The 25058-nt window shown below is 34.8% G+C and overlaps 1 protein-coding gene and 1 long non-coding RNA gene across 7 annotated transcripts in view; one reads left to right on the top strand and one right to left on the bottom strand.

Annotated features, from left to right (window-relative positions):
* The first annotated feature begins 3866 nt into the window (after positions 1-3866).
* On the top strand, positions 3867-11719 carry LOC127143305 (uncharacterized). 6 transcript variants are annotated; one of them, XR_007814601.1, is made up of 5 exons: positions 3867-4002; positions 5247-5311; positions 6495-6570; positions 10069-10276; positions 10455-10647. It is a non-coding gene; the product is annotated as an uncharacterized LOC127143305 (long non-coding RNA). The 6 variants fall into 6 exon arrangements; XR_007814597.1 differs by lacking the exons at positions 3867-4002; positions 10455-10647 and adding an exon at positions 11371-11719 and having other exon boundaries at positions 5096-5311; XR_007814600.1 differs by lacking the exons at positions 3867-4002; positions 10455-10647 and adding an exon at positions 10917-10995 and having other exon boundaries at positions 5096-5311.
* A 6410-nt stretch (positions 11720-18129) lies between these two features.
* Positions 18130-25058, bottom strand: part of LOC108899410 (uncharacterized) — a 29127-nt gene continuing 22198 nt past the window's right edge. Inside the window, exons 12-18 of the mRNA XM_051076392.1 lie at positions 22998-23411; positions 22038-22358; positions 21564-21839; positions 21007-21318; positions 20763-20874; positions 20258-20327; positions 18130-20036 (exon numbers count right to left, since the gene is read on the bottom strand). Coding sequence (XP_050932349.1) covers positions 19638-20036; positions 20258-20327; positions 20763-20874; positions 21007-21318; positions 21564-21839; positions 22038-22358; positions 22998-23411 — 1904 coding nt within the window. The 3' untranslated portion in view covers positions 18130-19637. The remainder of the gene's footprint in view (positions 20037-20257; positions 20328-20762; positions 20875-21006; positions 21319-21563; positions 21840-22037; positions 22359-22997; positions 23412-25058) is intronic.

Genomic DNA, 25058 nt, shown 5'->3' with positions numbered 1-25058 from the left:
CTGTAAATCTTCGTTTGTTTCTTCACTCTGCTGGTCAAAGTTAAGAGTCCTGTGACAAAAAAATAGAAACAAACGTTTAAACCATCACAATTAAAGCTGTTAGTACTTGAGGACTATTACTTTAAATGACAGAATAAAACTAAGGGCCTCGTAGTGATCAAATTAACTACTACTAATCACAAAAAAATTACATTATGTATAATTTGAAAACGAACAATGGCAATTTAATATGAGCAGAAATGTGCTAAAAATGTCATAATATAGTATGGCGTCAAAAAATGGCATAGTATAGTAAGGCATGAAAAATGGTCAAAAATCTCATAGTATAGTAAGGTGTCAAAAACAGTCAAAAAATGGCACATTCAAGTGAGTCATCAAAAATATGCTAAAAATGTCATAATATAGTATGGTGTCAAAAACAGTCAAAAAATGGCACATTCAAGTGAGTCATCAAAAATGTGCTAAAAACGTCATAATATAGTATGGCGTCAAAAAATGGCATAGTATAGTAAGGCATGAAAAATGGTCAAAAATCTCATAGTATAGCATGGGGTCAAAAAATGTCATAGTATAGTAAGGTGTCAAAAACAGTCAAAAAATGGCACATTCAAGTGAGTCATCAAAAATGTGTTAAAAATGGCACAGTATAGTATGGTGTCAAAAACAGTCAAAAAATGGCACATTCAAGTGAGTCATCAAAAATGTGCTAAAAATGTCATAATATAGTATGGTGTCAAAAAATGGCATAGTATAGTAAGGCATGAAAAATAGTCAAAAATCTCATAGTATAGCATGGGGTCAAAAAATGGCACATTCAAGTGAGTCATCAAAAATGTGTTAAAAATGTCACCGTATAGTATGGTGTCAAAAAATGGCATAGTATAGTAAGGCATGAAAAATGGTCAAAAATCTCATAGTATAGTATGGTGTCAAAAACAGTCAAAAAATGGCACATTCAAGTGAGTCATCAAAAATGTGCTAAAAATGTCATAATATAGTATGGCGTCAAAAAATGGCATAGAAAAGTAAGGCATGAAAAATGGTCAAAAATCTCATAGTATAGCATGGGGTCAAAAAATGTCATAGTATAGTAAGGTGTCAAAAACAGTCAAAAAATGGCACATTCAAGTGAGTCATCAAAAATGTGTTAAAAATGTCACAGTATAGTATGGTGTCAAAAACAGTCAAAAAATGGCACATTCAAGTGAGTCATCAAAAATGTGTTAAAAATGTCACAGTATAGTATGGTGTCAAAAAATGTCATAGTATAGTATGGTGTCAAAAACAGTCAAAAAATGATATATTCAAGTGAGTCATCAAAAATGTGCTAAAAATGTCACAATATAGTATGGCGTCAATAGTAAGGTGTCAAAACCGGTCAAAAAATGATATATTCAAGTGAGTCATCAAAAATGTGTTAAAAATGTCACAGTATAGTATGGTGTCAAAAACAGTCAAAAAATGGCACATTCAAGTGAGTCATCAAAAATGTGCTAAAAATGTCATAATATAGTATGGCGTCAAAAAATGTCATAGTATAGTAAGGTGTCAAAAACAGTCAAAAAATGGCACATTCAAGTGAGTCATCAAAAATGTGTTAAAAATGTCACAGTATAGTATGGTGTCAAAAACAGTCAAAAAATGGCACATTCAAGTGAGTCATCAAAAATATGCTAAAAATGTCATAATATAGTATGGCGTCAAAAAATGGCATAGTATAGTAAGGTGTCAAAAACAGTCAAAAAATGGCACATTCAAGTGAGTCATCAAAAATGTGTTAAAAATGTCACAGTATAGTATGGTGTCAAAAACAGTCAAAAAATGGCACATTCAAGTGAGTCATCAAAAATGTGCTAAAAATGTCATAATATAGTATGGCGTCAAAAAATGGCATAGTATAGTAAGGCATGAAAAATGGTCAAAAATGTCATAGTATAGCATGGGGTCAAAAAATGTCATAGTATAGTAAGGTGTCAAAAACAGTCAAAAAATGGCACATTCAAGTGAGTCATCAAAAATGTGCTAAAAATGTCATAATATAGTATGGCGTCAAAAAATGTCATAGTATAGTAAGGTGTCAAAACCGGTCAAAAAATGATATATTCAAGTGAGTCATCAAAAATGTGCTAAAAATGTCATAATATAGTATGGTGTCAAAAATACTCAAAAAATGTCACATTAAAGTGCGTCATCAAAAATGTGCTAAAAATGTCATAATATAGTATGGTGTCAAAAAATGGCATAGTATAGTAAGGCATGAAAAATGGTCAAAAATCTCATAGTATAGCATGGGGTCAAAAACAGTCAAAAAATGGCACATTCAAGTGAGTCATCAAAAATGTGTTAAAAATGTCATAGTATAGTATGGTGTCAAAAACAGTCAAAAAATGGCACATTCAAGTGAGTCATCAAAAATGTGTTAAAAATGTCACAGTATAGTATGGTGTCAAAAACAGTCAAAAAATGGCACATTCAAGTGAGTCATCAAAAATGTGTTAAAAATGTCACAGTATAGTATGGTGTCAAAAAATGGCATAGTATAGTAAGGCATGAAAAATGGTCAAAAATCTCATAGTATAACATGGGGTCAAAAACAGTCAAAAAATGGCACATTCAAGTGAGTCATCAAAAATATGCTAAAAATGTCATAATATAGTATGTCGTCAAAAAATGGCATAGTATAGTAAGGCATGAAAAATGGTCAAAAATCTCAGTATAGCATGGGGTCAAAAAATTTCATAGTATAGTAAGGTGTCAAAAACAGTCAAAAAATGGCACATTCAAGTGAGTCATCAAAAATGTGCTAAAAATGTCACAGTATAGTATGGTGTCAAAAACAGTCAAAAAATGGCACATTCAAGTGAGTCATCAAAAATGTGCTAAAAACGTCATAATATAGTATGGCGTCAAAAAATGGCATAGTATAGTAAGGCATGAAAAATGGTCAAAAATCTCATAGTATAGCATGGGGTCAAAAAATGTCATAGTATAGTAAGGTGTCAAAAACAGTCAAAAAATGGCACATTCAAGTGAGTCATCAAAAATGTGTTAAAAATGGCACAGTATAGTATGGTGTCAAAAACAGTCAAAAAATGGCACATTCAAGTGAGTCATCAAAAATGTGCTAAAAATGTCATAATATAGTATGGTGTCAAAAAATGACATAGTATAGTAAGGCATGAAAAATAGTCAAAAATCTCATAGTATAGCATGGGGTCAAAAAATGGCACATTCAAGTGAGTCATCAAAAATGTGTTAAAAATGTCACAGTATAGTATGGTGTCAAAAACAGTCAAAAAATGGCACATTCAAGTGAGTCATCAAAAATGTGCTAAAAATGTCATAATATAGTATGGCGTCAAAAAATGGCATAGTATAGTAAGGCATGAAAAATGGTCAAAAATCTCATAGTATAGCATGGGGTCAAAAAATGTCATAGTATAGTAAGGTGTCAAAAACAGTCAAAAAATGGCACAGTATAGTATGGTGTCAAAAAATGGCATAGTATAGTAAGGCATGAAAAATGGTCAAAAATCTCAGTATAGTATGGTGTCAAAAACAGTCAAAAAATGGCACATTCAAGTGAGTCATCAAAAATGTGCTAAAAATGTCATAATATAGTATGGCGTCAAAAAATGGCATAGTATAGTAAGGCATGAAAAATGGTCAAAAATCTCATAGTATAGCATGGGGTCAAAAAATGTCATAGTATAGTAAGGTGTCAAAAACAGTCAAAAAATGGCACATTCAAGTGAGTCATCAAAAATGTGCTAAAAATGTCATAATATAGTATGGCGTCAAAAAATGTCATAGTATAGTAAGGTGTCAAAACCGGTCAAAAAATGATATATTCAAGTGAGTCATCAAAAATGTGCTAAAAATGTCATAATATAGTATGACGTCAAAAATACTCAAAAAATGTCACATTAAAGTGCGTCATCAAAAATGTGCTAAAAATGTCATAATATAGTATGGCGTCAAAAAATGTCATAGTATAGTAAGGTGTCAAAAACAGTCAAAAAATGGCACATTCAAGTGAGTCATCAAAAATGTGTTAAAAATGTCACAGTATAGTATGGTGTCAAAAACAGTCAAAAAATGGCACATTCAAGTGAGTCATCAAAAATGTGCTAAAAATGTCATAATATAGTATGGCGTCAAAAAATGGCATAGTATAGTAAGGCATGAAAAATGGTCAAAAATCTCATAGTATAGAATGGGGTCAAAAAATGTCATAGTATAGTAAGGTGTCAAAAACAGTCAAAAAATGGCACATTCAAGTGAGTCATCAAAAATGTGTTAAAAATGGCACAGTATAGTATGGTGTCAAAAACAGTCAAAAAATGGCACATTCAAGTGAGTCATCAAAAATGTGTTAAAAATGTCACAGTATAGTATGGTGTCAAAAAATGGCATAGTATAGTAAGGCATGAAAAATGGTCAAAAATCTCATAGTATAGCATGGGGTCAAAAACAGTCAAAAAATGGCACATTCAAGTGAGTCATCAAAAATGTGTTAAAAATGTCATAGTATAGTATGGTGTCAAAAACAGTCAAAAAATGGCACATTCAAGTGAGTCATCAAAAATGTGTTAAAAATGTCACAGTATAGTATGGTGTCAAAAACAGTCAAAAAATGGCACATTCAAGTGAGTCATCAAAAATGTGCTAAAAATGTCATAATATAGTATGGCGTCAAAAAATGGCATAGTATAGTAAGGCATGAAAAATGGTCAAAAATCTCAGTATAGCATGGGGTCAAAAAATGTCATAGTATAGTAAGGTGTCAAAAACAGTCAAAAAATGGCACATTCAAGTGAGTCATCAAAAATGTGCTAAAAATGTCACAGTATAGTATGGTGTCAAAAACAGTCAAAAAATGGCACATTCAAGTGAGTCATCAAAAATGTGTTAAAAATGGCACAGTATAGTATGGTGTCAAAAACAGTCAAAAAATGGCACATTCAAGTGAGTCATCAAAAATGTGCTAAAACTGTCATAATATAGTATAGTGTCAAAAAATGACATAGTATAGTAAGGCATGAAAAATAGTCAAAAATCTCATAGTATAGCATGGGGTCAAAAAATGGCACATTCAAGTGAGTCATCAAAAATGTGTTAAAAATGTCACAGTATAGTATGGTGTCAAAAACAGTCAAAAAATGGCACATTCAAGTGAGTCATCAAAAATGTGCTAAAAATGTCATAATATAGTATGGCGTCAAAAAATGGCATAGTATAGTAAGGCATGAAAAATGGTCAAAAATCTCATAGTATAGCATGGGGTCAAAAAATGTCATAGTATAGTAAGGTTTCAAAAACAGTCAAAAAATGGCACAGTATAGTATGGTGTCAAAAAATGGCATAGTATAGTAAGGCATGAAAAATGGTCAAAAATCTCAGTATAGTATGGTGTCAAAAACAGTCAAAAAATGGCACATTCAAGTGAGTCATCAAAAATGTGCTAAAAATGTCATAATATAGTATGGCGTCAAAAAATGGCATAGTATAGTAAGGCATGAAAAATGGTCAAAAATCTCATAGTATAGCATGGGGTCAAAAAATGTCATAGTATAGTAAGGTGTCAAAAACAGTCAAAAAATGGCACATTCAAGTGAGTCATCAAAAATGTGCTAAAAATGTCATAATATAGTATGGCGTCAAAAAATGTCATAGTATAGTAAGGTGTCAAAACCGGTCAAAAAATGATATATTCAAGTGAGTCATCAAAAATGTGCTAAAAATGTCATAATATAGTATGACGTCAAAAATACTCAAAAAATGTCACATTAAAGTGCGTCATCAAAAATGTGCTAAAAATGTCATAATATAGTATGGCGTCAAAAAATGTCATAGTATAGTAAGGTGTCAAAAACAGTCAAAAAATGGCACATTCAAGTGAGTCATCAAAAATGTGTTAAAAATGTCACAGTATAGTATGGTGTCAAAAACAGTCAAAAAATGGCACATTCAAGTGAGTCATCAAAAATGTGCTAAAAATGTCATAATATAGTATGGCGTCAAAAAATGGCATAGTATAGTAAGGCATGAAAAATGGTCAAAAATCTCATAGTATAGAATGGGGTCAAAAAATGTCATAGTATAGTAAGGTGTCAAAAACAGTCAAAAAATGGCACATTCAAGTGAGTGATCAAAAATGTGTTAAAAATGTCACAGTATAGTATGGTGTCAAAAACAGTCAAAAAATGGCACATTCAAGTGAGTCATCAAAAATGTGCTAAAAATGTCATAATATAGTATGGCGTCAAAAAATGGCATAGTATAGTAAGGCATGAAAAATGGTCAAAAATCTCATAGTATAGCATGGGGTCAAAAACAGTCAAAAAATGGCACATTCAAGTGAGTCATCAAAAATATGCTAAAAATGTCATAATATAGTATGTCGTCAAAAAATGGCATAGTATAGTAAGGCATGAAAAATGGTCAAAAATCTCAGTATAGCATGGGGTCAAAAAATGTCATAGTATAGTAAGGTGTCAAAAACAGTCAAAAAATGGCACATTCAAGTGAGTCATCAAAAATGTGCTAAAAATGTCACAGTATAGTATGGTGTCAAAAACAGTCAAAAAATGGCACATTCAAGTGAGTCATCAAAAATGTGCTAAAAACGTCATAATATAGTATGGCGTCAAAAAATGTCATAGTATAGTAAGGTGTCAAAAACAGTCAAAAAATGGCACATTCAAGTGAGTCATCAAAAATGTGTTAAAAATGGCACAGTATAGTATGGTGTCAAAAACAGTCAAAAAATGGCACATTCAAGTGAGTCATCAAAAATGTGCTAAAACTGTCATAATATAGTATAGTGTCAAAAAATGACATAGTATAGTAAGGCATGAAAAATAGTCAAAAATCTCATAGTATAGCATGGGGTCAAAAAATGGCACATTCAAGTGAGTCATCAAAAATGTGTTAAAAATGTCACAGTATAGTATGGTGTCAAAAACAGTCAAAAAATGGCACATTCAAGTGAGTCATCAAAAATGTGTTAAAAATGTCACAGTATAGTATGGTGTCAAAAACAGTCAAAAAATGGCACATTCAAGTGAGTCATCAAAAATGTGCTAAAAATGTCATAATATAGTATGGCGTCAAAAAATGGCATAGAAAAGTAAGGCATGAAAAATGGTCAAAAATCTCATAGTATAGCATGGGGTCAAAAAATGTCATAGTATAGTAAGGTGTCAAAAACAGTCAAAAAATGGCACATTCAAGTGAGTCATCAAAAATGTGTTAAAAATGGCACAGTATAGTATGGTGTCAAAAACAGTCAAAAAATGGCACATTCAAGTGAGTCATCAAAAATGTGTTAAAAATGTCACAGTATAGTATGGTGTCAAAAACAGTCAAAAAATGGCACATTCAAGTGAGTCATCAAAAATGTGCTAAAAATGTCATAATATAGTATGGCGTCAAAAAATGGCATAGTATAGTAAGGCATGAAAAATGGTCAAAAATCTCATAGTATAGCATGGGGTCAAAAAATGTCATAGTATAGTAAGGTGTCAAAAACAGTCAAAAAATGGCACATTCAAGTGAGTCATCAAAAATGTGTTAAAAATGTCACAGTATAGTATGGTGTCAAAAAATGGCATAGTATAGTAAGGCATGAAAAATGGTCAAAAATCTCATAGTATAGCATGGGGTCAAAAACAGTCAAAAAATGGCACATTCAAGTGAGTCATCAAAAATGTGTTAAAAATGGCACAGTATAGTATGGTGTCAAAAACAGTCAAAAAATGGCACATTCAAGTGAGTCATCAAAAATGTGTTAAAAATGTCACAGTATAGTATGGTGTCAAAAACAGTCAAAAAATGGCACATTCAAGTGAGTCATCAAAAATGTGCTAAAAATGTCATAATATAGTATGGCGTCAAAAAATGGCATAGAAAAGTAAGGCATGAAAAATGGTCAAAAATCTCATAGTATAGCATGGGGTCAAAAAATGTCATAGTATAGTAAGGTGTCAAAAACAGTCAAAAAATGGCACATTCAAGTGAGTCATCAAAAATGTGTTAAAAATGGCACAGTATAGTATGGTGTCAAAAACAGTCAAAAAATGGCACATTCAAGTGAGTCATCAAAAATGTGTTAAAAATGTCACAGTATAGTATGGTGTCAAAAACAGTCAAAAAATGGCACATTCAAGTGAGTCATCAAAAATGTGCTAAAAATGTCATAATATAGTATGGCGTCAAAAAATGGCATAGTATAGTAAGGCATGAAAAATGGTCAAAAATCTCATAGTATAGCATGGGGTCAAAAAATGTCATAGTATAGTAAGGTGTCAAAAACAGTCAAAAAATGGCACATTCAAGTGAGTCATCAAAAATGTGTTAAAAATGTCACAGTATAGTATGGTGTCAAAAAATGGCATAGTATAGTAAGGCATGAAAAATGGTCAAAAATCTCATAGTATAGCATGGGGTCAAAAACAGTCAAAAAATGGCACATTCAAGTGAGTCATCAAAAATGTGTTAAAAATGGCACAGTATAGTATGGTGTCAAAAACAGTCAAAAAATGGCACATTCAAGTGAGTCATCAAAAATGTGCTAAAAATGTCATAATATAGTATGGTGTCAAAAAATGGCATAGTATAGTAAGGCATGAAAAATGGTCAAAAATCTCATAGTATAGCATGGGGTCAAAAAATGTCATAGTATAGTAAGGTGTCAAAAACAGTCAAAAAATGGCACATTCAAGTGAGTCATCAAAAATGTGTTAAAAATGTCACAGTATAGTATGGTGTCAAAAACAGTCAAAAAATGGCACATTCAAGTGAGTCATCAAAAATGTGTTAAAAATGTCACAGTATAGTATGGTGTCAAAAAATGGCATAGTATAGTAAGGCATGAAAAATGGTCAAAAATCTCATACTATAGCATGGGGTCAAAAAATGTCATAGTATAGTATGGTGTCAAAAACAGTCAAAAAATGATATATTCAAGTGAGTCATCAAAAATGTGCTAAAAATGTCACAATATAGTATGGCGTCAATAGTAAGGTGTCAAAACCGGTCAAAAAATGATATATTCAAGTGAGTCATCAAAAATGTGCTAAAATGTCATAATATAGTATGGCGTCAAAAATACTCAAAAAATGTCACATTAAAGTGCGTCATCAAAAATGTGTTAAAAATGTCACAGTATAGTATGGTGTCAAAAACAGTCAAAAAATGGCACATTCAAGTGAGTCATCAAAAATGTGCTAAAAATGTCATAATATAGTATGGCGTCAAAAAATGGCATAGTATGGTAAGGCATGAAAAATGGTCAAAAATCTCATAGTATAGCATGGGGTCAAAAAATGTCATAGTATAGTAAGGTGTCAAAAACAGTCAAAAAATGGCACATTCAAGTGAGTCATCAAAAATGTGTTAAAAATGTCACAGTATAGTATGGTGTCAAAAACAGTCAAAAAATGGCACATTCAAGTGAGTCATCAAAAATGTGCTAAAAATGTCATAATATAGTATGGCGTCAAAAAATGTCATAGTATAGTAAGGTGTCAAAAACAGTCAAAAAATGGCACATTCAAGTGAGTCATCAAAAATGTGCTAAAAATGTCATAATATAGTATGGCGTCAAAAAATGTCATAGTATAGTAAGGCATGAAAAATGGTCAAAAATCTCAGTATAGCATGGGGTCAAAAAATGTCATAGTATAGTAAGGTGTCAAAAACAGTCAAAAAATGGCACATTCAAGTGAGTCATCAAAAATATGCTAAAAATGTCATAATATAGTATGGCGTCAAAAAATGGCACATTCAAGTGAGTCATCAAAAATGTGCTAAAAATGTCATAATATAGTATGGCGTCAAAAAATGGCATAGTATAGTAAGGCATGAAAAATGGTCAAAAATCTCATAGTATAGTAAGGTGTCAAAAACAGTCAAAAAATGGCACATTCAAGTGAGTCATCAAAAATATGCTAAAAATGTCATAATATAGTATGGCGTCAAAAAATGGCATAGTATAGTAAGGCATGAAAAATGGTCAAAAATCTCAGTATAGCATGGGGTCAAAAAATGTCATAGTATAGTAAGGTGTCAAAAACAGTCAAAAAATGGCACATTCAAGTGAGTCATCAAAAATGTGCTAAAAATGTCATAATATAGTATGGCGTCAAAAAATGGCATAGTATAGTAAGGTGTCAAAACCGGTCAAAAAATCATATATTCAAGTGCGTCATCAAAAATGTGCTAAAAATGTCATAATATAGTATGGCGTCAAAAAATGTCATAGTATAGTAAGGTGTCAAAAACAGTCAAAAAATGGCATTCAAGTGAGTCATCAAAAATGTGTTAAAAATGTCACAGTATAGTATGGTGTCAAAAACAGTCAAAAAATGGCACATTCAAGTGAGTCATCAAAAATATGCTAAAAATGTCATAATATAGTATGGCGTCAAAAAATGGCATAGTATAGTAAGGTGTCAAAAACAGTCAAAAAATGGCACATTCAAGTGAGTCATCAAAAATGTGTTAAAAATGTCACAGTATAGTATGGTGTCAAAAACAGTCAAAAAATGGCACATTCAAGTGAGTCATCAAAAATGTGCTAAAAATGTCATAATATAGTATGGCGTCAAAAAATGTCATAGTATAGTAAGGCATGAAAAATGGTCAAAAATCTCATAGTATAGTAAGGTGTCAAAAACAGTCAAAAAATGGCACATTCAAGTGAGTCATCAAAAATATGCTAAAAATGTCATAATATAGTATGGCGTCAAAAAATGGCATAGTATAGTAAGGCATGAAAAATGGTCAAAAATCTCATAGTATAGCATGGGGTCAAAAACAGTCAAAAAATGGCACATTCAAGTGAGTCATCAAAAATATGCTAAAAATGTCATAATATAGTATGGCGTCAAAAAATGGCATAGTATAGTAAGGTGTCAAAAACAGTCAAAAAATGGCACATTCAAGTGAGTCATCAAAAATGTGTTAAAAATGTCACAGTATAGTATGGTGTCAAAAAATGGCACATTCAAGTGAGTCATCAAAAATGTGCTAAAAATGTCATAATATAGTATGGCGTCAAAAAATGGCATAGTATAGTAAGGTGTCAAAACCGGTCAAAAAATCATATATTCAAGTGCGTCATCAAAAATGTGCTAAAAATGTCATAATATAGTATGGCGTCAAAAAATGTCATAGTATAGTAAGGTGTCAAAAACAGTCAAAAAATGGCACATTCAAGTGAGTCATCAAAAATGTGTTAAAAATGTCACAGTATAGTATGGTGTCAAAAACAGTCAAAAAATGGCACATTCAAGTGAGTCATCAAAAATATGCTAAAAATGTCATAATATAGTATGGCGTCAAAAAATGGCATAGTATAGTAAGGTGTCAAAAACAGTCAAAAAATGGCACATTCAAGTGAGTCATCAAAAATGTGTTAAAAATGTCACAGTATAGTATGGTGTCAAAAACAGTCAAAAAATGGCACATTCAAGTGAGTCATCAAAAATGTGCTAAAAATGTCATAATATAGTATGGCGTCAAAAAATGGCATAGTATAGTAAGGCATGAAAAATGGTCAAAAATCTCATAGTATAGTAAGGTGTCAAAAACAGTCAAAAAATGGCACATTCAAGTGAGTCATCAAAAATATGCTAAAAATGTCATAATATAGTATGGCGTCAAAAAATGGCATAGTATAGTAAGGCATGAAAAATGGTCAAAAATCTCAGTATAGCATGGGGTCAAAAAATGTCATAGTATAGTAAGGTGTCAAAAACAGTCAAAAAATGGCACATTCAAGTGAGTCATCAAAAATGTGCTAAAAATGTCACAGTATAGTATGGTGTCAAAAAATGGCACATTCAAGTGAGTCATCAAAAATGTGCTAAAAATGTCATAATATAGTATGGCGTCAAAAAATGGCATAGTATCGTAAGGCATGAAAAATGGTCAAAAATCTCATAGTATAGCATGGGGTCAAAAAATGTCATAGTATAGTAAGGTGTCAAAAACAGTCAAAAAATGGCACATTCAAGTGAATAATCAAAAATGTGTTAAAAATGTCACAGTATAGTAAGGTGTCAAAAACAGTCAAAAAATGGCACATTCAAGTGAGTCATCAAAAATGTGCTAAAAATGTCATAATATAGTATGGCGTCAAAAAATGGCATAGTATCGTAAGGCATGAAAAATGGTCAAAAATCTCATAGTATAGCATGGGGTCAAAAAATGTCATAGTATAGTAAGGTGTCAAAAACAGTCAAAAAATGGCACATTCAAGTGAGTCATCAAAAATGTGTTAAAAATGGCACAGTATAGTATGGTGTCAAAAACAGTCAAAAAATGGCACATTCAAGTGAGTCATCAAAAATGTGCTAAAAATGTCATAATATAGTATGGCGTCAAAAAATGGCATAGTATAGTAAGGTGTCAAAACCGGTCAAAAAATGATATATTCAAGTGAGTCATCAAAAATGTGCTAAAATGTCATAATATAGTATGGTGTCAAAAATACTCAAAAAATGTCACATTAAAGTGCGTCATCAAAAATGTGCTAAAAATGTCATAATATAGTATGGCGTCAAAAAATGGCATAGCATAGTAAGGCATGAACAATGGTCAAAAATGGCATAGTATAGTATGGGGTCAAAAACAGTCAAAGGTCAGACTGGAGCCCCCCTCACTGGTTAAATTAAGTGTGACATATGATTCAGACATCTCACCTGTCTGCGTCTCCTCCAGTGGGTGAATCAACTTGTCCATTAGTGAGTTGAAACTGCTCACACTGCAGCAAAACTACTGGATTCAATTAAAAAGAGACACAAATACATGTAAATACATATTAATACTGCTAGTATTGACTGTCTGATTATCCCATGTACTCATCAGTGTTACACACCAGAGAAGAGGATGATGGAGTATTAGTAAAAGAAGGGGAGCATCCTCTGTGCAGTGGGGTGGCAAGCTTTGCCTCATACAGGATATAGTCCAGTGGAGGCAAGACGTACCCAGGGGCGGGATCCAAGCAGCGCCGACAGATGATGTTAGGTAAAGATAGACACTGTCCGTCCTCTGGAGAACACCTAATGAGACAGGAAGACATCTGTACAGGTTTCTGCTGGACTGATTCAGCTCTGATTTGTTTAATAAACTAACTGATCAGAAATCTGGCCCTAAAATGGGAGGAAAAGCTAGAACATTAAGACTGGGTATTACCAAACAATCTGGCAAATGACTGGGAAAAGAGGGCAGGTATATATATGCTACATTGCTGATGGGGAGCTGGGAACAGATGTGCTTGTGAATGTAGAAGTTATCATTCTTATGTTTTACTTCTGTATTTGGTACATCATCACACTACCAGACAACAAACGGCGTCACTGTCACTCTCCGTTTATAGTTTGTGGTCACTCTGATCAAGTTATTCATTTCCTGCCTCTGAAACACGATATCACGTCTTTTCTCAGTGTGGACTGCAAGTACATTTCCTTGAACGGATCAGAGGTTGTCATCATGAAATGAGGTGATGCTATCATGTGTTCAGTGTTAATTTGAATTGAACTTTTATTGAAACTAGTTATTAACTGACTTTTTACTGGTTATGAATGTTTTTAGTTAACTGAAGCCTGGTTTTGTCATCTTGTGTAACAGGTTCAAACTGGCTCTATGTTTAGTTTGTTCTTATTTCTCTTTGTTTTATTTATTTATTGTCTTCTGTCACTTTATCTACATCCTTCATTTTTTCTACTTCCTGTGAATCAATTATGTCTTAAACATTAATTATAAATAAAAACATGACTTGTTTTTCCTCAGTAAAGACAACATCTCTTTCTTGTTTATCTGTCCTGAAGAAAGAATCCTCCTCTGTTAATTTACCTGATGTTTTCTCTGTATTTTTCTTATATAAGACTTTTGACAATAATCTGTGATTCAGGGTTGGATAAAGGAAACTGGCTTGATCTTAATAATGAGTTCTTCTTCATTATTTCACAAATGAACTCACTGTTGTATAAAAACAGATCATATTTTAAAAACAGAATAAAATCAGGAAACATACATGGTGGTGTGAGCTCCTCCAGTATCACAGTCGCAGGGTGAACATCTGGACACAGTTTCCCAAACCACAGAAACCTGACCGAACACAGCACAGACACAAACATGTTAAAATTTAGCATTTAAAGACCAAAGATGAAGAGAACAGTTTAAAATGTAACACTGTTTGAACAACACAAAAGAGTGATCCTCTACAGGCACATCTGTCACACATTGCAAACCCATCATAGTTGGGCCTTAGCATCTCACATACTTGATTTAAAAGCTCTGGTTAAACTAGTAGATATATTCACATTAACTTAACTAACTGGAATTACTGCCTCTGCAAACTAGTCCCAAGTTACGGCCAAAAATGTGTTTTGTGCTGTTACAATGACCTTTGACTACCAAGCCTCCCTTTATACAAAAGATCAGCATCAGCAATGCCATGAAGACTTCATTCTCAAAGAGGTTTCCAGAAGAAGACAAACCCGCTGAAACCCAATGTCTGAGCCCATGAGACACCTTGATTATTAACGATAGAAGTGTCCCATCCTACTACTACATCTTCTTTCACATGAAAGTTTAAGCAAGAGGAAGCATTGTGAAAAAAACGCCGACAGTAACTCTTTCAGAAAAACACTGCCTTAAACTGACTTTTATCCAGATTTAAGCGTTACACTATTTAGATATTAGTTGCTCTTAACTGTATCTTAAACTAGATTAAACTTTTTAGTCATCGGATTCCGGGATTTCATGTTATTTCAAGCCACACCCCTGTGAGAAAGACAAATATACCAAACTACTTCACGTTCAAAAAGCTATGACTCCTCTCACCTCTCCATCTGGCTGCGGGATCTGCATCAGTCTTCACGAGAAGATCACGGAGATGGAGCAAAGGACACTAGGGACACCATTATCTTCGGTCCTGCACAATCCAAGACCAACAGTGCTGCAGAACTGGCTGTCGAGGCTCCCCTAGCTCACAGGCGCTGCTGTTTATCTGCCCGCTGCAGCACTCTCGGCCACCGGCCACGGGTAGGTCCTAGTTCCGGCCTGGGGCTAAACATAAAGCCCCAGTGAGCTCCATTCTGTTTCAGTCGGAGCCACATCACCAGCTTTGGATTGTAGTCAGCGAATTCCCACCACTGACTGACAACCAACCGCCTCTTCCACAACCCGTAAAGACTGTCAATAAGTTTAACGTCCTCAAACAGTCCCATTGCAGAGTTTTAACTTCCGGACCCACGCCGACGCTTGGCCGCTTCAGTACACTGGTCTGCCTCGACACCTGGCCTCCGTCTGCACGCGACACCGACAGCCTGCACCGTATTGACAACTTCAGTCTCTTCTGAAACCGTGGACATCTCGTCGGTGCAGATAGTCTCCATTTCAACTAAAATGGAGCGTGGGAACACTCTACCAACCTAGCATACCTGATCCTCACGTGACCACAACAGAGTCCGTCAGAGATTCATGTCCCCCTGGTCCTGGGCCCTGCCCCAATGGTTCCACCTCATACACCGATACATTTCCTGTCTGGATTAGCAACAGGTAGTTGCAGGAAAACACTATGATTCAGAAAAAAAAAATTCAATATTAATTTTGTTGTGTCGTGCAAACTGTTATCAGTCTTATTAAGTATCAAGTATACAAGGAGGTGGTGCTGCCACTATATTTTCAATATATTTTCATTCCTGCTGCAGAGGAGGAATCATCACTGTGGGCTTCTGATTCAGACCTAATGAGTAAAAAAAACAACAGAAAGAAAATTTGTTTGATGCAGTCTACTAGAAGAAACAGCTGAGCTAACATGAAGGTATATGGAGATATAAAAGTTTTGGAAAATGATACACTTTATCAGTGTTGTCGCAGTTCACCCTGGTCACCTACAGAGGTCAATAAAGGCAAGCATTATTTCATGCAGCTGCATGTTACAGCCGCAACAATGAACATATTCAGTGAACATGCACAATTTGATGTAGCCCTTCATGCCATTTAAAGTGATGGTTACCCAACAAGACAACCTGTATCTATTTGTTGTCCCATTGAGGATACCATTATGATCCAGAGTCTGACTTGTTGAGGTCCAACAGTGACACCCACTCTGTAAACCCAGGCCAATCTCTCGTGTTGTTCTTGGAGTCTAGGATTAGCTCTGAATCATTACAGATCTGTTTGGATTGGTCACATTTACAATCTGAAGAGTGAAACTATTATTAGTAGTAAAAGAACATGATATCATATCACATAATCTATATATATATATATATATATATATATATATATATATATATATATATATATATATATATATATATATATGAGTTTCCTGTTGCACGAGGCTGATATGGTATTAGCATGGTGCCAAGTTCCTCACTGATTAGAACCACTGAGTAAATTAGTCATTCTAAAGTTTTAAATATTCTTATGGATTCATCAAGCAAATACATTTTTAATTAATTAAACAGTAAAGTTAGGTGTGCCATACGGGTTTTAGCAAGACGCTAAATTTAAGGCAGAAAGAACAGAATACCTGTAAATGTACCATCAGTTTTGGGGCATAAGAGAAAGCATGTGCAAGGACATTTATCATCAGCACAGTGATATTAACTAATATTGAAGATGGATTGAACATTTAAATAGCATTCAATAGAATATTACAATAAAGCTACACACTGTACCTGTACCTGTACCAGTATTGTTGCAGACAGTGAAGAGCACAGCTACCCAGATGAGAGGAAACACCTTGACTTGGGATAGATGCCTGAGTCTTTCCCTTCACAGGACAAACTTTCTGCCAAAAGTACAAACATTTTATACAAAAACGCAATAAATATACAGGAAGTTTGGTTGATCAAACCGGACCAGAGACAGGTGCACAGATGTTAATGCAGGATGCTGCATTTTCACCTATTCTGTATTTGTGACTAAATTTAACTTAACACGCTTTCCCCAGGGGCTCCAGTTGCGCCCATGGTTAAAGTGTATATTGTCTTGTTTCCTGCTCTCTTCTCTCTAGAGTCTCTGCTGTGTGACTTTACCCTTAACTGACCTTCCTCTTGTCACTTTCCTACCTCTTTGCTCTTTGTGGAAAATTATTTAATACTGAGTATTGTTCTCTCATCAGACTGCCAGAGTTTCACACAGTTATGATATATCCCTCTGGGAATTTGTACTTTCAATACTGAATAATGAATGAAAAGGAAAGATTTTTTTGTTGTTTTTTGTATTACTTTAATGACTATAGTATAGTATACGGCAATTGCTCAAAAAATGAGAAAAAAAATCTGGTTTACTTTAAAAAACAAATTAACCAGTATCTTTTCTTTGTGAAGATGACTTTATGACTCAGTAGGTTTTGCTGGTCTTATGCAGTTTCTTTTCACTTCCCCTCCTAGCTTGGTAGAACTGACTAATCCAGTGTCTGCAGGTTGACTAATGATGGTCAAAAAATATGAGTGAAAATAGTTTTGTCACTAATAAATGCACTAAATGTGTGCAGACTCAAATGCAAAATATCTGCATTCATCAAACTTCTCCATTTTAACACCATACAGTGTCTTACAAAATACTTCTGTATTTGTAGATTGTGCATAACAGTAAGTAGAGAGTATTCATTTAGGGATTTCCTAATATGGCATCACTTTATTTTCAGTGTCTATGGTAACTTCCTTTTCTCACAGCATGTTACAGTGCAAGACTGGAACTAACATCTGTGAATTTATGCACAGTATGTTTGTGAAGTTGTGTGCAGTCAGACACTTCTTCAGTGCATAGGGTTAGTTTCTGTATGAAGCTGAGAAACAGCCAGATGGACGATGGCACTTTAAAAACCACAGGGACACTGGGAATCCAGCAGAGCACTTGGGGTAACAAAGTTGAAACCTTTCAAATAAATTGACTGATTTTATGTAGCACTTTAATCAGAGGGAGTTCAACTTCACCTACTTCCAAGGTACACCGTGCTATTTGCCTCATATTCTCATGCTGATGACATGAATGAACATGCAATTGGGTCTGATCATCAAGAGCTACTTAGATTTCAGTGTCTTGCTCAAGAGCTCTTGACATGCAACTTTTTCATGAACACAGCAGAAATTTGCTTAGAACAGTTTAATCAAATTTAATCATTATAAACAAAAAAGATCACAACAACATTTGAATATGAAAATTCTATACAATAAGCTACTTTGAAGTCTTGACAGTAATTATACATGAAAGGTATATTCTGCAGGATTTTCCCTAAAAAAAACAATGTATTGACGCATACAAAAATGCAAAAATCCCTCTCACTCTCCACTTCCACTAGAAGTGTTTAGGGGTGTATTTATCTACAGAGAATCTGCCCTCTGCCTGTATTTTCTTCGTATTTTGCTGTGTTCAGAATGTTTCTGGGCTGTAACCTTTGAGCAGTGGGTGCGTACCCCCCCAGCCAGTAACAGTGTGCAGGGTGTGAGGGATAAAAAAGTAGCAACCTCTGTCTCTCTCTTCTGCTCTCTGTCAGTCATGGATGTGTGTATAGAGCTGTGTCTCTGTTTGACTGAGGGACTGAGCTACACACAGGTAAAGCAGAGAGACAGTGGACAGGAAGAAGTGTGTGCTTCAGCAACGGTCATGCAAATTCTGGCAACGTGGCAGCGTCTTGCAGGGTTGTGCCAGAAGTGTGGGCATGCTCATTTGTCCTTTAGATAATAATTGCTGTGAAACAGTCAGAAAACAGATTCTGATTCACTGCTTTGTTCTCACCACACCCTTGAACTGCTGCTCTCTCTCGCTCACTCAGCCAACTTTGAATGGTGCATTTACAAACAGTAACCATCAAATCCTGCAGAGTATACCTTTAATTCTAAGTTTATTTAAAGTAATCTGAGCTTCAGTTATTTCTTAAATGATACCAATCAAAGCTTGTTTGCATACAAAGATTTCTATGACAAAGTGTAAAAATATTTCCTTAAAATGACATTATGTTCAACAGCTTTTCACTTTTTCACCTGGTTTATATTTACAGTATTTATAGACAGTATGGCCCAATGGACAATCAGTCCTGTGAAGCTGAAGTTGTATGGATTTAACATGTCTAATGAAATATACATTATGAAATATACAGTTATGTTGTGGTTAGAATGGAATGGTTGAGTAGAGTGAATGCATGGCTAATCACTAAGACGGCAGTGTTGTGGTAAAAACTACTTGCTGAATTGTCATTTACATGTCAAAGTGAGAAGCCTTTACATCAGATCACAACACATGACCAACTTCTCTCCAGGAGGTCAATCCACACTGCCATGCTAATGTCCTTTCTGCCCATCCCATCTTTAAATACACCTCTGCCTGACATGTATCTGCTTCTTTTGATCCATTATTTTTACATATATCATACATGCTTTTTCTCTCTGGAAAAGGAAATCTACATCAGCCTCATAAACAGACAAACACACACAAAAATGCCCCAAATCACACAGCACCAAATTTGAGCATGAATTTCTGCACTCTATCAAACCCCATCTTGCTCTCATGCTCTAGCCTCTGTTTAATGTTAAGCTTACCTCACTGTATGTCTTGTCAATTAGAAAAAAAAGAGATGTATCCTTAAGTGACTCCATCGAGCTACACAATCATTCAGCCTGACTCATTATTTCATTCACATTAGAATACAGTGCCACATCCTCACCTCCCTCCTCCTCTGCTGGCGTACACTGTTCTGTCTCCCAATCCTCCCCCATCATTACCTCCTCCTCTTTGTTGCCCTCCAACACTTCACCTTCCTCGCTGCCATTGTCTTGACTCTCCTCTGTTGCTTCTTTCTTTATTTCAGCATACTCCGTCTCTGTGGGTTCTTGTGTCTCCTCTGGACTCTTCCTTTTCAACGCAGAGAAGTCAATGTTGGAGTACTCCACCTCTTTTGGTTCTACCTCACCATCAGGGGCTGATTGCCAAGCAGCCTCAGCTCCTCCCTCAGCTGCCTCTTGGTTGTGGGTCCTATCGTCATCTTCCACTGCTTGACCATCATCGACCTGTTGGGCACAATGTAGTAATGATGTAAGTCGTTTGCTATCGATCACAGGAAAGACAACTGTAAGTGCACAGTGCATAAAATTTTTATCTATTTCTCTGATCTTTGACGTCAAAAAGACGTGAAATATGCTTGAGATACTGTAGGTAATCCATCAAATGATCATGTCAGCCTCTATATCATAACAGGTTGCATTACTATAAGGAGTAGTAATAAACATACCAGTGGAACTGCTTCAGCCGTCACCATCTCCAGGTTCTCAGACAGGCTTCCAGATCTCCTCTGCTTTTTTCTGGAGAAAAATATAATTAGACAGTGACAAATGATAACAAATAACAATTAATTAATATAATTAATAATTAATTATATAATTAATAATTAATTATAGAATTACAGTCATTTATTTAACAGGGTTTTTAAGGACCACACTTCACACTTCAGACAGCAGTTGAACTTTACATTATTATAACCATTATTGAATTAGGTGATCATAACTGACTTCCCTTTGTTAGATTTGTAATTTTCAGGAAATGTGTCCAGAGTGCAAGGACTCACTTACATTTTGTCAAGTATTTGATTGATGGTAAATTGGTTAAGACATGCTAAAACACTGGAATGATCCTTTATGAGTGATTGAGAGAGAGAAATGATTAAAGCCTGATATTCTTGTAAAAAAAAAAAAAAAAAAAAAAAATCTAATTCAAGGATAACAAATTAAAAATTGTACCTGTGGCATTTTCTGGCCAAACAGCAGATGGGTGCTGAAAGAAGTATCCCAATCAGAAAGGCAATGATGACTTCTGGCTGTTTAACAGCTGTTAACAAATTTGCAAGAAAATCTGGAATCAAGAGGAAAAAAAAAAAAACAGTGGTCACGGCCGTTTCTTCTTGTTCTCAGTGATAACTTAAAACACACATAAACTCACAAAAACTAGGTACCAAATGTCAGAAAAGCAGCTGTGAACACTTACCTCCTTGTTCTACGTCACTCTCTGTTGTTTCATTTTTATCAATGCTGCTGACACACTCAACAACAGTGTTGCTGTGATCTTTCACAGTTAGCATCATGGTGCTGTTGACTGTGTAGTTTGACACTGTGGTAATGACTGAGTACTCAGTGTAGTTCTTTAACAGCGGCCATTTTATGGTGGGTAAGGGAAACCCCTTACTGATACACACACAGGTCAGGACGTCTGACTGAAGCTCACATGCAGAGATCTTTGTAAAAAATGACACATCATCACCCATCCTCACAGTTGTTGTTCTGGTGGTCACAGGTTTCTCTGCATGTTTAAGACAAGATTTTCGACAAACTATTAAAACTTGTCTGGCAAAACAGTTCCTTATTATTCTAATCATGTGGCTCCACTCTGATGTGAAAAACCACCTGTAGCCTTAAAATGTCTGAATAAGTTTAAAACATTTATAAAAGGATTATAAAAGGTTAGAGTCCAAAATATGTACACTGACCTTAGAATTGATAAGGCCCTCTCATAATAAAGATATCTGATAATGAACATGTACTCACCTGTTACATCAACTGTTATCGTCAGTGTGTTGTTCAGATGTTTTGCTGTACAGCTGTATTGTCCAAAATCGCCTGCTGACATATTATGGATAATGAGAGAGACTGATCCACTGTGTTTTTGTGCTTCAGTTTTATGTTTTTCAGGCAGATTTTTGTCGGAGCCAGATATAGTCCATGTGATATCAGATGCAGGGAAACTATCGACACTACAGGTTAGATTCAAAGCATCACCCATCTTCACAGCTGTATTTCCACTGATTTTCAATTCCTTCACATCTGTGAAAATATAAATCAGACAAAAAAACTCTAAGAAAAACAATTCACTTTGGATTCAGTTTAAAACTTCAGGACCAGACAAACTCTTTTCAAAATGAGGCCCAAAAGTTCTGAAACTTGAGGGACTGAGACTTGAGGACATCAACACTGAGCTGGGAGAGTATTTAGTTAATAATGTGCACTATGTTCTGTACTCACAGCTCACATTCAGAGTCACTGTCTGCTCTGTGGTCATATCTCCTGTGAAGTTGACCTTACACGTGACCTCTGTGCCGTGGTGTTCAGCTGAAGGGTTAAAGGACAGAGTTGAACTGCATCTCTGTGTGACAGCAGTTAAATTCTCAGTCTTGGAAGCAGTGATGTTTCCTGTGATGGGAGAGTTCTTCTCTCCTGCTCCTCTCCACATCCAGGTGATTTTAGGATCAGATCCAGAGCAGAGACCAGGAGCAGTGCAGGTCAGTGTGGTCTTCTGTCCCTCTGTCAGAGGAGGAACCATCACTGTGGGCTTCTGACTCAGAACTGATGGGAGATCAAATATGAAAAGAGCATTAAGAAGGAGTTAGTCAATGAGTGGAATCAGTCTGGAGACATTATTGGCTTCAAATTAGACAAAAATGATCATCTACTTCATTATGAACATTTAACAGCCAATAACTCTGAAGTATGGCAGGAATACTCTGTCACTGCTGCTTCACTAAAAGGCCAAACATTACATTTTGCTTTATTAAGGGATTAGTTCACCCAAATCACACAAAACACATTCTGTCACAGTTTTCACTGAGACTATTTTTTTGGTAGTACATACTGTGGTTCCAATATAAAAACACCTTGTTAAGACCTATTGCTGTTGTGTTTTGGCCATCACAAAAATAATATGAAAATATAAATAAAGTAACAACAACAATAAATATATTCATGTCCATTGTGTTGCCGTGGTAGCAGAAACCTCATAGTTTGACGTCTCAGAATTTCAGGACATAAAAACAAAACTGTCTGTGTGACTCAGCTGTGGGTGAGAATGAAAAGATGCTTCATTGTAATATGGATGGACCAACTCTTTGATAATCTATAAAGTCAGACATGTTGGTGCACATTATACTGTAATTTTAATAAAAACACCATCACTATATATAAGATATTTGCTGTGTCTGTGTATACCTGTAACAGTAACATTTGCTTTAGACTCAAATGTGAAGCCATCCTCCTTCCCTTTATAAGTACCACCAACTCTGAGTTGATATGATCCAGAGTCTGATGTCTTCAGGTCATTGATGATAATGCTGCAGTTGTTGTGACTCAGGTCAGGCTCCAACAGAGACACTCGTCCTCTAAAGTCAAGCTCAACATTTTTGCTGTTACTGGAGTTAAATATTGGTGTGTCAGATTTATCACATTTTCGTTCAGGTGGATCACATTTGAACAAAATTACACTTTCAACTTTAAAATCAGCAGCAGTAGTGAAAGAACACTGTAAAACAACACAGAGTCCAGTCTCTGCTGATATTTCTCCTTCAGTCAAAGTGACACAGAAATTATTCTGTATGCAGTGTTGTTTTCCTCCAGGAAAGGAAGCTGTGAATGAAGAGAGGGAAAAAGAGACAAGTTTTAAAGTGACAAATAAAATGTTTAGATTTTGATGAGACATGAAGAGATCACTGATGAAGAAAGATTACTTTACTAAAAGCTATCTACACATTTAACCTGTTGTCAGCTGCATTAAACCATTATGTCTGTTCGCTGATGTGTGAGATTGATGTTAAACATTGTCTCAGTCAATTATGTTATCAGAATCCTCTTTGATTATAGATGCAATGATATTATTCCCACATTGAATATTCAATTAAAGTTTTTTTCATATATTGGTGAGTGAATTCTTCATTAATGTGGAGCTTGAATGGACATTAGTTTTGTAAAACTCATATTTTAACATTAAAAGTGTTTCCAGCAGCTTCAGAGTGTAAATATTTGAATCATTAAAGTCACATTCTCTACCTGTGCCATTTTTGTTGCCTCTCACAAAGAAGAACAGAGTCGCCCAGATGAGAATAAACATCCTGATTCACTTCAGTCAGTCAGTCTCTCCCTTCACAGGACAAACTCTTCAGTTTAGTAGTACACTAACATTACATGAAAAATACAACAAGAAGCTCAGGTGAAACTGGACCAGAAACACCTCTACAGCTGACTGCACAGATTTAAATACAGGATGTGGCACGTTTAATGATTCTGGAGTTACATTAATACATTTCACTAACATTAGAGTTCTGAGTCATTATGCACTTTACACAGAGCTGCTAAACTTTACATATCTAAATCTATTAACAGCTAAAACACAGCTCTAAAATAAAAAAAAAATATGATCCCCTCAATTGTAGACTTTCTGAATTGTTTGTGCAGAAATTCCAAAAATTAATTTTGTGACATCAAGGTGTGAATACCTCCAACAGTTTCAATTTAGTTCCATTTTAAACCTATTTTTAAAACAAGGTAAATGTGTGTTACCTCTCTGTCTCTTCTCTCGTCAGTGATCTCTGCTGAGTGTCTCTGCTCTGAACTGACTCTACCTCTTCCTCTTCCTCTTGTACTTCTTCCCTCTTTACGCTACAATAAGTTTCCAGGAAGTTTCTCTAAACGCTGCTGGCCATCACTTCCTCTCTCCTTAGGCCACCACATTTACAGACATAAAATTACATTATATATTAGACATGTAGTTGAAAATGTGCAGCTTTAATACTCTTTAATGCAAAGTCTTTATTTCATTACGAATAGGAAGTATTAGATATGTGTTTCAAAAACTTAGCATCTTAAGAAACCAGTTACATCATGATCATTTTCAATAACTGTCAAAGATATCTTTGTCATTATTAGTTTATTAATGTATAGAAAAATATAACTCCTGTCACTGATGAAGTTCATTTAATACCTGCATATTAAAAAATGATCTGGATTCACTTCTTAATTTTAACTGCATGCAGCCTCTCTGAAAGAATTTCTGCAACTGTAAGAGTATGTTTTTAGATGGATAAATGGTTTATTGTGCAGAATCTTGTGCAAAGTTGTAATCACTCAAATGATTATTCATTTAAACATTGTCTAATATGGCATCACATTAACATCTCTAATAACTTCCTTTTCACACATTAAAGGTGCTAGATATAATTCTTACTATATATAACTTAACTTTTTTATCATCTGCAGTTTTAACAAACTGTCCTTATC

This window comes from Lates calcarifer, linkage group LG15 (genome assembly GCF_001640805.2).
Source record: "Lates calcarifer isolate ASB-BC8 linkage group LG15, TLL_Latcal_v3, whole genome shotgun sequence".
NCBI classification, from domain to species: domain Eukaryota; kingdom Metazoa; phylum Chordata; class Actinopteri; family Centropomidae; genus Lates; species Lates calcarifer.
Note: the sequence above shows the minus strand (reverse complement) of the source record. Positions and strands in the feature narration are given on the sequence as shown.